Source organism: Mustelus asterias, chromosome 19, assembly GCF_964213995.1.
Source record: "Mustelus asterias chromosome 19, sMusAst1.hap1.1, whole genome shotgun sequence".
NCBI classification, from domain to species: Eukaryota; Metazoa; Chordata; class Chondrichthyes; order Carcharhiniformes; family Triakidae; genus Mustelus; species Mustelus asterias.
Genome location: NC_135819.1, coordinates 8,074,799 through 8,086,942, shown reverse-complemented (window position 1 = coordinate 8,086,942; position 12,144 = coordinate 8,074,799). Strand labels below are relative to the sequence as shown.

General features: G+C 47.1%; 1 protein-coding gene across 5 annotated transcripts in view; it reads right to left on the bottom strand.

Annotated features, from left to right (window-relative positions):
- The window catches only part of khsrp (KH-type splicing regulatory protein), a 61,301-nt gene extending 52,081 nt beyond the window's left edge, over positions 1-9,220 (bottom strand). For all 5 annotated transcript variants that reach the window (XM_078234996.1, XM_078234998.1, XM_078234997.1 and 2 more), the window contains exon 1: positions 8,879-9,220. In XM_078234996.1, coding sequence (XP_078091122.1) covers positions 8,879-9,004 — 126 coding nt within the window. In that variant the 5' untranslated portion in view covers positions 9,005-9,220. The remainder of the gene's footprint in view (positions 1-8,878) is intronic.
- Between the last annotated feature and the right edge of the window lie 2,924 nt (positions 9,221-12,144).

The window sequence follows — 12,144 nt, the reverse complement described above, 5'->3', positions numbered from 1 at the left end:
TCGTTTTTCCATTTGTTTTGCCTGCCAATCTTACAATTTACCTGGGAACAATCCATCCTCGGCCCAGGAGATTAATTGGGAGGGGGCCAATTATTTTTACTCAGCACTGTTCTTACCATCGCGAATCCCAACTTTAAGATGCTATGATCACTGCCACCTAAATATCCCCCTACTAATACTTGATTCATCTCATCTCCTGGAACTAGATCCAGCAAGGTCTCCTTCATTGGACCCAAAGCAAACTGATGTAGAATTCCCCTGGATACACTTTAGAAACACCTCCCTCATTACACTATTACCATCCCAGTCCAGAATGCAACTGAGGTGCCGAGATTGACTAGAGGGCTTGAGTAAGAAATCCAGAGACACCAACTAATGCTGACTGCAGCAGCCTAGCTTCTACTCTGGAATGCCTTCCAGCAGTTGAGCTATTGAGAGGGGATTGCTTTGGTTTCCCTCCTGGGTTAGGCAAGAAAAGGGAGTATACCACATGCCCCTTGAGCTTGCTCAACCATTTAATACAATCATGGTTGATCTTGGGCCACTTCACTGCCCATCCTTTGGTTCCCCGAGACACCAAATGTCTGTCTATCCCAGCCTTAAATGATGAAGCATCCACACCGCGCTGGGGCTGATAGCTCTTGGAGCTAAGAAATTTCCCCTCAGTCTCAGAGACTGTGCCCCCATGTTTTAGATTTCTGACCAACAGAAACAACCTCTTACCCCAACAAGCCCCTTCAGAATCTTGTATTTTTCACTAAGATCGCTTCTCATTCTTCTAAACTCCAGAGCAAATAGACCTAATTTACTCAGCCTCTCTTCATAACAGAATCCCAGGGATCAATTTCGTCAACCGTTGCCGCACCGCCTCCATTGCTAGTATAAAGTGTTATTCATCTTCAGTACCTCTGTAGCAGCAGGGAAGGCGAATAGCATCCTTTCAAATTGAAGGAATATCAGGGTTAAAGCTTGACTCCATGTGACTTCACCACTGAGCACAAGGTGCTGAGGGGGGCTTGGAAATGTTTTTGAGTGTTAAACTTCTTAAATCAGCCAAGACCAGATAATTCTGAAGTACTTTTTGATGGCCTGGTGCGATGCACGATTGTGCCCAGAATTCCATACAGAGTGCCAAGTGGTCTCTCTGCCAGAAAAAGCAGACAAGTAACAGATGACATTTCTCTGTCATCGGAAGAAACAAGACAAAAACAAAGTGGACATATCCAACATCCTCAACACAGCACATCCACAGACAAGAGCTGACTCCCAAAATCAGTGACTAAAGGCTTGGACAAAGAAGGGGTCTGAAAGAGTGTCATAAAGGGGAACAGGTCAAGATTGAACTAGAGAATGCCACAGAATTGGCGCTGAAGAAACTAAAAGGTGCAGCTACAAATAGTGCAATGAGGGAATGGTTGTGGGGAGGATGATGGGAAGAAACAATAGACAAGTCAGGGTCAGAAACCAGATATTGGGAAGGAAACACGCACTCTCCTTTTGTGGAATAGCCCTTTTGTAAAAAAAGTGTTTATGGAACGTGGGCATGATCAGCATTTATTGTCCATCCCGAATTGCCCTCAAGAAGGTGGTGGTGAGCTGCCTTCTTGAACCGCTGCAGTCCATGTGATGCAGGTACACCCACAGTGCTGTTAGGGAGGGAGTTCCAGGAATTGGACCCAGCGACTGTGAAGGAATGGTGATAAAGTTCCACATCAAGACGGTATGTGGATTGGAGGGAATTTGCAGGTGGTGGACTTGCTGCCCTTGTCCTTCTAGATAGCAGAGGTCGCAGGTTTGCAAAGTGCTGTTGAAGGAGCCTTGGTATGTTGCCATAGTGCATCTTGCAGATGGTACACACTTCTGCCATTATACCTCAGTGGTGGAGGGAGTGAATTGAAAGGAGGTTGATGGGAAGCTGGTCAAGCAGGTTGCTTTATTCTGGATAGCAAGCGTCTTGAGTGCTGTAGTGTCAGGGCAAGTGGAGAATATTTCATCACAATCCAGGCCTGTCATTTTAGTTCCCACCACAAGTCTACATTTCCCCATTTAAAAACTCTCTCGCAAAGTGCTGAGGGACCTCTACTACTTCAACACAACATAAATGCAAGCTCTTGTTACTCCACAGCTTTGTAACTGCAAGCAGCGAGACAAACATAGATCCTTCTCCTCCAGGGACTGATTCAACTCACTGGAGAGCTAAGGCCCTCAGAGCCTGGAAAAGAATTCATCCTGGGCACATCAATGACTGAGTAAATCAAACACACAGCACAGTGTCAACATCCTCAGAGACTGTGACCAGGAGGGGGCACAATTTGCCCCATTGGGAAAACAACCACAATTGGGACACTGATGAGTAACTCACGACTGGACAGAGACCATGAGGAAGGAGCCTATTCGGACAATTCTCCAGCAGTAACCAAATGGTCCAAGACTCACCTTGTATCAAGGATTTTATTGCATTTCCCACTCAGCTGAGAAACTAAATGAATTTTCATGCAAGGAATTTGCCAGTTTTGTTTCTAAACAGAAAAGGTCGATGAACTCATCAATTGCCAGTGAGTTGAGGATTGCTAAGGCAACTGAACAGTGTGTAAAACATGCCGATTCCTGAACTGGTGGGAACACTGAAATAACATGGCATGGATAAATACTGAATGCAAGGTTAATAAGGCCTGTGAAAAGAGTGAGCTCACAATCCAAAGAGGTGTAGGGTTCGGTGGATTGGCTATGCTGAATTGCCCCTTGTCAGGGAGATTAGCAGAGTAAATGGGGCTACGGGTATAGGACTTGGGTGAGATTGCAGGCTCAATGGGCCAAATGGCCTCTTTCTGCACTGTAGGATTCTATGATTAATGGGCCAAACTCTCAGAAGACTGGCCATATCCAGTGAGGTAATTCCATCACAAGAGCACCAAACCACATTGTGTTAATGCAAGCTGCACTTTCTTGGCTTAGAGATGTGCCGTTTATTGTATTAAGTGCAAACACGATCAGCTCGTTCTTGAGCATCCTTTTAACTTCCAGACAATGGCCAACATTTTGGGGGGTGAGTTTGCCTCAATCAGGTTCTTGTCCACCTGGCTGGTCGCTCAGTTAGTTAGGATACATTTATTAGCGTAGATCTCAGCTAGGTTCACAGCAACAACTCCACAACCATCACCAACACCCCCAGCTGGGAATGAGTAACGTGACTCTTGACTGATAACCACTGACACCTCTTGGAAGAGTAAAGATGGCTAGTGAGGACAGGACATGGCTCAGCTACAAAGATCTGTGTGGCTAAACTCCACGGCACACAGGATCAACCCTGTGCCTCAGCAAGGATTCCGAAGCCTCTGAAGGGAAGGGAATTTTCAGAAAAAGGAAGGGCTACAGTTCACTAACACAGCATTTTTGCACTATTCCTGAATTTATGGGGACAACTGTCAGCTATTCAGCCCCTCATGGTTGATCTACACCTCTTTTCTATTTGCCGTACATAAGAACTAGCAGGAGTAGGCCATCTGGCTCCTCGAGCCTGCTCCGCCATTCAATAAGGTCATGGCTGATCTTTTCGTGGACTCAGCTCCACTTACCCACCCGCTCACCATAACCCTTAATTCCTTTACCGTTCAAAAATTTAACTATTTTTGCCTTAAAAACATTCAATGAGGTAGCCTCAACCGCTTCACCGGGCAGGGAATTCCACAGATTCACAACCCTTTGTGAAGAAGTTCCTCCTCAACTCAGTCCTAAATCTGCTCCCCCTTTGAGGCTATGGCCCCTTGTTCTAGTTCCACCCGCCAATGGAAACAACCTCCCTGCTTCTATCTTATCTCGTCCCTTCATAATCGTCCATGTTTCTCTAAGACCCCTCCTCCCCATTCTTCTGATTTCCAGGTGAATATATCAGTCTTTTTTCCCATAACCAACAAAACTTGATCAACAAGTCTTGAAAATTTTCACTGATCTGAACCATCCAAAATCTGGGGGAAATAGGGTTTCAGGTTTCATTTACTTTCCTGAGAAGAAGTGATCCCTGAATCATTGAAATCTATTGTGCCTATTTATTTTGAACTCCTCCAGAGTTAAGAATCTCTCCATTTACTCCATCAATTCATGTTGGGGTCCTCGATTATTGAATCTCTGTCTCCCTCAGTTATGAAAATAATAGCCAGGTTTATATAACCTGTCCTCATTCTCACATTTTGAGCCCAGCAAGATTCTAGTGAATCTCGTACCCCTTCAAGGTCAGTATCTTTCCGGAGATGTGAAGCTCAGAACAGAGTGCAGTGTTCCACACAGGCAGCTCATTGCTCTGTCCTGTGAGGTAGGAGCAGTTACAGACTGTTCAGAATCAGGGGAGGTGGTGTCATCAGTGATACTGTCACTGAACTTGCATCCAGAGACCCAGGGTAATGCTCTGGGGACACAGGTTCCAATCCCACCATGACAGATGGTGGAATTTAATTACGGTGAAAAAGATCTGGAATTAAAAGTCTAACGATCACTGTGAAACCATTGTTGATTGTCATTAAAAACTTGGAAGGAAACCTGCCATTGTTACCGGGTCTGGCCAGCACATGACTCCAGACACAAGCAATGCAGTTGACTCCTAGATGCCCTCAGTTGTACTCAACAGTAACACACGCAAAAGCTTGGAAATGTATAAGAGTACTATTGGGTGTTTTTTCATCCTAGGAAGCATCACGTAAAAAAAAATCCATTCCTTCACAACTGATCAGAACTATAAAGGAATGAGCCTGGACAGACCACCCGACATCAACCGAAGCCTTCACTGTCACTGGGTCAAAATCCTGGAATAGTGCTGTTCGCATACAGCGGTTCAAGGCAGTGGCTCACCGACATCTTCTCAAGGACAACTAGGAATGGGGCAATAAATGTTGGCCTAACCAGCAACTCCCACATGCCATGAATTAATTTTTAAAAATTCAGCCGATAAATATAACAATAAAATGGATGGAAAGGGTAAGAGCAGGAAAAACACCACCTGTCAAACCCTTCCCTTGGTATATTCAGGGGAAGAAACAGAACAGAAGACATTCTCATGTTCTCCCGTACCTCTCCATACTGCACACAATGTCAGATCCAAGAGTCAGTCACCTGCTCCTTCCCTTCAGTACCCAAATTCTCTGAATCAGTTCTATCCTCTCTGCATGGAAAAAAAAACCAGACACAACCTCCTCCCTGTCCCCATTTCAAAACCTCAAACAGGATCACAAAGCTTATTCTACAGAACCTGCTGTGACCCAGAGACTTTTGACTCTCAGGCCCTTTCACCACAATCAAACTGCTCTCACGACTACCCAAGCTGTGATCCCTGTACTGTCAGTGCTACACCTGCAGTGTGACATGCTCATTCCTCCACACACTAAAGCTTGGAAATGTATAAGAGTACTATTGGGTGTTTTTTCATTCTACGAAGCACCATGTAAAAAAAAAATCCATTCCTTCACAACTGATCAGAACTACAACACAACAACACGCTTCCAATGTTAACCAACGACCAAATGCAGTCAATGCATTCTAGATTTGAAAAAAAGACAGCTATAAAATTGTAAAACTAGTGAAGTGGAGTGGGCTGCAGTGCGCACTGTCAGCTCTTTGACTTCAGAAATCATAGAAACCCTACAGTGCAGAAGGAGGCCATTCGGCCCATCGAGTCTGCACCGACCACAATCCCACCCAGGCCCTACCTCCACATATTTTACCCACTAATCCCTCTAACCTACGCATCCCAGGACTCTAAGGAGCAATTTTTTTAACCTGGCCAATTAACCTAACCCGCACATCTTTGCACTGTGGGAGGAAACCGGAGCACCTGGAGGAAACCCACGCAGACATGAGGAGAATGTGCAAACTCCACACAGACAGTGACCCGAGCCGGGAATCGAACCCGGGACCCTGGAGCTGTGAAGCAGCAGTGCTAACCACTGTGCTACCGTGCCGCCCTCAGATCCAGCAATGACCTGTCTCTTCATGTACGAGAGGAATTGAGGCCAGACTGGGCACTGTCCAGGTTTTGGTTAGCATAAGCCCACAATGCTGCCCACAATTAGACACTTCCTGGCACCAAAATGCTGCATTAGAGGAGGCATGGGCTTTTCTTCCACTATTGGACTCTGAATGAATGCACACTCACTCAATATCACTGTCCTTGGCTCAAAAACATTCAACTGTTTCTCTATCAACACTTCACCTCAAACAAAATTCATCAAAATATAGAAAAATACAGAATATCTCCAAAGTTTACACATATAAACGACGCAGTTCAGTCATTTCCTACTCAAAATTCACATGTTTCTCACAATTTTTAGGAAATAAAGATTCTACACAATTTATGGGTTTGTATTTATCGCAATAAAACTCACAAACCTACAAAGTGTTTTACGACAGTCTTGTGGGTTAATAACCTTTTCTTTCAGGGCATAATAGAACTGGTGTATTTCTGTTAAACACAATGCATACTGGCCTGGACAAAAATACAACAACCTTCAGCTGCCCATTGGCCCAACAACGATATCCCAGCCTAACACTGCTACCTGAACAGCATAAAGCAATCCATCAGAGGCAGCATGCTTCCTCCCTCGAGGTGGACCCATGCAGACACAGAGAGAACATGCAGATTCCGCGCACACAATGACCCAAGTCAGGAATTGAACACAGGTCCCTGGTGCTCTGAGACAGCAGTGCTAACCACAGTGCCACCCCTTGCATCCTTGGATACAAGAATAGAATGTACTATCGCCAAAATTTAGGCAACACAAATAGCAAAGTGGATAATGGGGGTCCTGTAGGTGCAATCATAGAATCCCTACAGTGCAGAAGGCGGCCATTTTGCTCATTGAGTCTGCACCACCCACAATCCCACCCAGGCCCTATTCCCATAACCCCACATATTTACCCTGCTAATCCCTTGATCAATTTATCATGGCCAACCAATCTAACCCGCACATCTTTGGACTGTGGGACGAAACCCACACACAAACGCGGGGAGAACGTGTAAACTCCACACAGACAATGACCCAAGGCCGGAGTTTCTAGACTTCCAGAAGGCATTTCACAAGGTGCCATACAAGGTTAAGACAAAATACTGTGGATGCTGGAATCTGAAACAAAAACAAAAAGTGCTGGAAAATCTCAGTAGGTCTGACAGTATCTGTGGAGAAAGAGATAGAGCCAATATTTTGAATCTGGATGACTTTTCATCAGAGCTGTCACGAGGTTAGTTCACATGGGATTGGGGTAATTTATTAGCTTGGATCAAGAATTGACTAACCAACAGAAAGCAGAGAGTGGGGATAAATGGGTTTTCTTCTGATTGTGACATCCCACGAGTTGCATGTCGCCAGAGTATCAGTCCTCGAGACCCAACTATTCACAATTTATGTCATTTTTATTTATTAGTGTCACAAGTAGGCTTACATTAAAACTGCAATCAAGTTACTGTGAAAATTCACTGTCACCACACCCCGGCGCCTGATCGGGTACACCGAGGAAGAATTTAGCATGGCCAATGCACCAAACCAGCACATCTTCCGGACTGTGGGAGGAAACCCATGCAGTCACAGAGAACATGCAGATTCCGCACACACAATGACCCAAGTCAGGAATTGAACACAGGTCCTTGGTGCTATGAGACAGCAGTGCTAACCACTGTGCCACCCCTTGCATCCTTGGATGCAAGAATAGAATGTACTATAGCGAAAATTTAGGCAACATAAACAAGATGAGAAAGCAAGTTGTAATGAGGAAATTAGAGATTTAGAAATGGATAGGTGAGTGAGTGGACCAAAATTAAGCAGATGGAATTTAACGAGGATAATTTATCGATTATCTATTTTGGTCAGAGAATAAAAAGTCAAAAGATCTAAATGGAGAGAAACCTCAAAATGCTTCTGTGCAGAGAGATCTGGGTGTCCTCATGCACGAGTCTCAGAAAGTTAGCATGCAGGTACAGCGGCTGAAAAGGAAAGCCAAATGGAAATTTTGGCATTCATTGCGAATAGAATACACAGCACGGTGACACAGTGGTTACCACTGCGGCCTCACAGCGCCAGGGACCCTCGTTCAATTCCGGCCTTGGATCACTGTGTGGAGTTTGCACATTCCCCCCATGTCTGCGTGGGTTTCCTCCCTCCGAAGATGTGTTGGTTAGGTTGATTGGCTATGCTAAATTGCCCCTTAGTGTCAGGAGGATTAGCTAGGGTAAATGCATGGGTTATGGGGGATAGGACTTGGGTGGGATTGTGGTCGGTGCAGACTCAATGGGGCAAATGGCCTCCTTCTGCACTGTAGGGATTCTATGATATCCAAAGTTGTGCCGGTTAGGTGGATTGGCCATGGTAAACGTGAGGGGCTATGGGGATAGGGCAGAGGAGGGGACCTGGGCAAAATACTCTTTGTCAAAAAGTCAGTGCAGATTCGATGGGCCTAATGGCCTCCTCTGCACTGCAAGGATTCTATAATAGTGGGGACATGCTGTTGCAAATGTATAAGGCACCACACCTGGAGTACTGCACACAGCAGCAGGGTGGGGGGCTGGTGTAGGCCCTCAATTGGGGGTGGGGGGGGGCTATGGGGAACTTACCCTCGGGCATAATCCCCACCCCCGGGCAGTGTGGGCTGAGTGTAGGGGCTTGTGAGGAATCACCCCACTGAGCGGGGACAGTCCCCCTGCCTCCCCTCTCTCGGTGCTGGGGCCGCTCGGGCCTTTCCAGCATTTTCTGCCGGGTTCGCTCGCTCGCTCACACACACACACTGAGAGAGCTGCCCCCCCCCCCCCCGGCGCGGCCTACTCACTCAGGCTTCACCCCTCACTCCATCTCCCGCCACCATCTCCTGACTCCACTCCCCCTCCCCACCCCCCTGGACTCACCTGCCGGGCTCGCTGCACCGCGTCCGCGAAAGCGTCCGGCTTCTTGAAGGCCGCTCCGGCCGCCCCGGGCCCGGCCGCACCGGCACCGACTGCGTGCGGGGGCGCCGCTGTCGCGAAATCCGCCATTTCGAGCTGGCTGCACGGACTGGGCTGTGTGTGTGTGTGTGGGGAGAGGGGGGGGGGGGTTATCCGCGGGGGTGGATGGATGTATCTCGCCCGTCTCCCTCACGCTCGCTCTCCGCCTTCCCTCACACCCTGGCGCCGGCTCCAATCTCCCCCCCGCTCGCAGGCCTGGGCCCAGTAATGGCTTCCAATGGCTCCCGCCTCGACACCGCCAAGAGAGGGGCGGGCTCTGGGGGCGGGGCTGGGTGGGGGCGGGAGGGTGACGTCACCCTCTGATTGACATCCCGGCCCCTCCAGTGGGAGCGGCGGACCCCCGTGAAGCCGCCCTGACTGACGTCCATCTCCTCCAATAGTCACGCCGGATACCCATGACGCCACTCTGATTGACATCGGGACCCTCCAATGGGAGCGGGAACCCGGGATGATTGACGTCTCCATCCTCCAATGGGTGACCGAGCTTCCCCTGGTCCCTCAGGATGATTGACAGACACATTCACCAATGGACAGGTGCCATTGCTCAGACGTCACCTTGATCCGGGGCCCCGGCGGCCGGAGGCCGGGGACTGATTGGTCAAGGATTTGGCCAATGGGCTTGGGGTATGGACGGTAGGCGGGTCGGCAGGGTCATGCGGCCTGGGTGAGGAAACATGTGGGAAAAAATGGAGGGAACCAGAGCTGAGGGGGAAACTCTGGCATTTTGTCAGAGCTGAACCTTCTGTTACAGCACCATGCAGTTCCAGCCTGTGTGTGATATTTAATATCTACAAGTTTAATTCCCCAGAATCACTTAATTTGAAAGAATTCAGAGAGAGTCTACAGCACGTTACTGGACCCAAACGGATTGTTCTGGAGGTTTAAGCACAGTTAGAGAAGCAGACAAGACCCTTGGGTTCAGATATAGAAGGTAGTCCTGATGTGGAGATGCCAGGTCGATATGCGCGATCTTCTTGGAGATCCTCTCCACTGGAATATTGTGTTCAAATCTTGGAAGAGGGTGAGGAGGAACTTGGCTGGACTGGTTCCCGGGTTGAGGGACTTCAGTTATGTGTCTTCAATGGTCGCACGAGGCCTGGTACCTTGTGAAGAGGAACTGTAGCCCAATTTGGGCATTCACTGAGTTGGCACATAACTCGAGAGCTGCCCATCTGCTATACAGAGTCTCTAGCGCATGACGACTGATCTCACAGGTATATCGCAGTCTGCATGACTCACCAGCCTAACTATTCTATTAACCAATTGATTACACTGTGATGTGGAGAGACTGGGAGTGTTGTCTTTGGAACAGAGCAAAAGTAGCACAGTGGTTAGCAGTGCTGCCTCCCAGCGCCAGGGACTCAGGTTCAATTCCGGCCTTGGATCTTTGTGTGGAGTTTGCACGTTCTCCCCGTGTCTGCGTGGGGTTTGTCCAGATGCTCCGGTTTCCTGTTAGCCCAAAGATGTGCAGGTTAGGTGGATTGGCCATGCTAAATTGTTTAGTGGACTAAGATAGGTAGGTGGGGGATTAGCTTGGTAAGTGTGTGGGGTTATGGGGATAGGGCCTGGGTAAGATGCTCTGCTGGAGACCTGGTACAAACTTGATGGGCTGAATGGTCTCCATCTGCACTGTAGGGATTCTATGAAAGCTAAGTGAAGATTTAATGGACAAGCTCAAAATTACGAGGATATTTGGTAAGAGCAAACAGGGAGAACCAAGAGGATTGGCAACTAGAGGACATGGATTTGAAGTACAGTAATTGACGAAACATTCAGAGTTAGTTACGATCGGGAATGGGTTGCTGGAAAGGACAATGGAAGCAGATTTTGTCTTAACTTCCAAAATTGAATTGGATAAGTACTTGAGGGACAAAAATTGTCGAACTATTGGGAAAGGGCAGCAGAATGGAAGAGCTCTAACAGAGACTGACACAAATGATCTCCTTTACTGTATGATGTAATCAATCAATACTTCAGTCATCCCAAATTGCATTATAATCAATGAAGCAATTTTGAAGTGTGGTCACTTTGGTAATGTAGGAAATGTGGCAGTCAATTTGAGATCTGTATTTCAGATGTGTATTGGGGGATAAGGAATGGCCAGGACACTGGGGAGAACACCCTGCTCTTCTATTATATCCTTCCAAACAGAACAGCGGAAGCCTTGATTTACCATCATGTCGGAAAGACAGCAACACTGACAGTGCTGCACTTCCTGCATGTTGCATTGGAATATCAGCCTTCATCATGGGCCTCTTTTGACTTTGAGATAGAGGAGGATGACCAACTTAGTATGGTTGAATGTACCAATTAAGAGCAGGAGTAGGCCACTCGGCCCCTTGAACTTGCTCCACCATTCAATAAGACCATGGCTGACCTGATTGTAACTGTATCTCCACATTGCCGCCGACCCCTTGCCTATCTAGCATCTCTCTACCTCTGTCTTAAAAAGATTCCACCATCTTTTGAGGAAGAGACTCGTGGCCTTCTTATTTTTAAACAGAGACCCCTAGTTCTAGAAGACATATCCTCTCCACATCCACCCTGTCAATGCCGCTCAGGATCTTAAAGGTTTCAACCAAGTCGCCTCTTACTCTTCTAAACTTCAGTGGATACAGGTCTGGCTTGCCCAACCTTTCCTCATAAGACAACCTGCCGAGTTCAAATGTGAGTCTAGTAAACCTTCTACTGCTTCCAACATATTTACACTCTTCCTTAAATAAGGTGACAGAGTGTACACAGTACTCCAAATGTGGTTTCAGCAAGCCCTGTATAACTGAAGCATAACCTCCCTACTTTTGTATTCAGTTCCTCGCAATAAACAATAACATGATATTAGCTTTTCTAATCAGATGCTGTACCTGCATACAAACCTTTTGCAATTCATGCAATAGGACACCCAGGTCCCTCTGCATCTCAGAGCTCTGCAATCTCTCACTATTCAGTTAATGTACTTTTTACTCTTCCTGCCAAAATGGACAATTTCACATTTTCCCATGTGATACTCAATTTGCCGCATCTTTACCCACTCACTTAACCTATCTATCTCCCTTTGTTGCCTCCTTATATCCTCTTCACAACTTACTTTCCTACCTATCTTTGTCTCATCAGCAAATTTAGCAACCATAGCTTCAGTCCAAATTGTAACAGATTTGACGCCCCAGGACTAT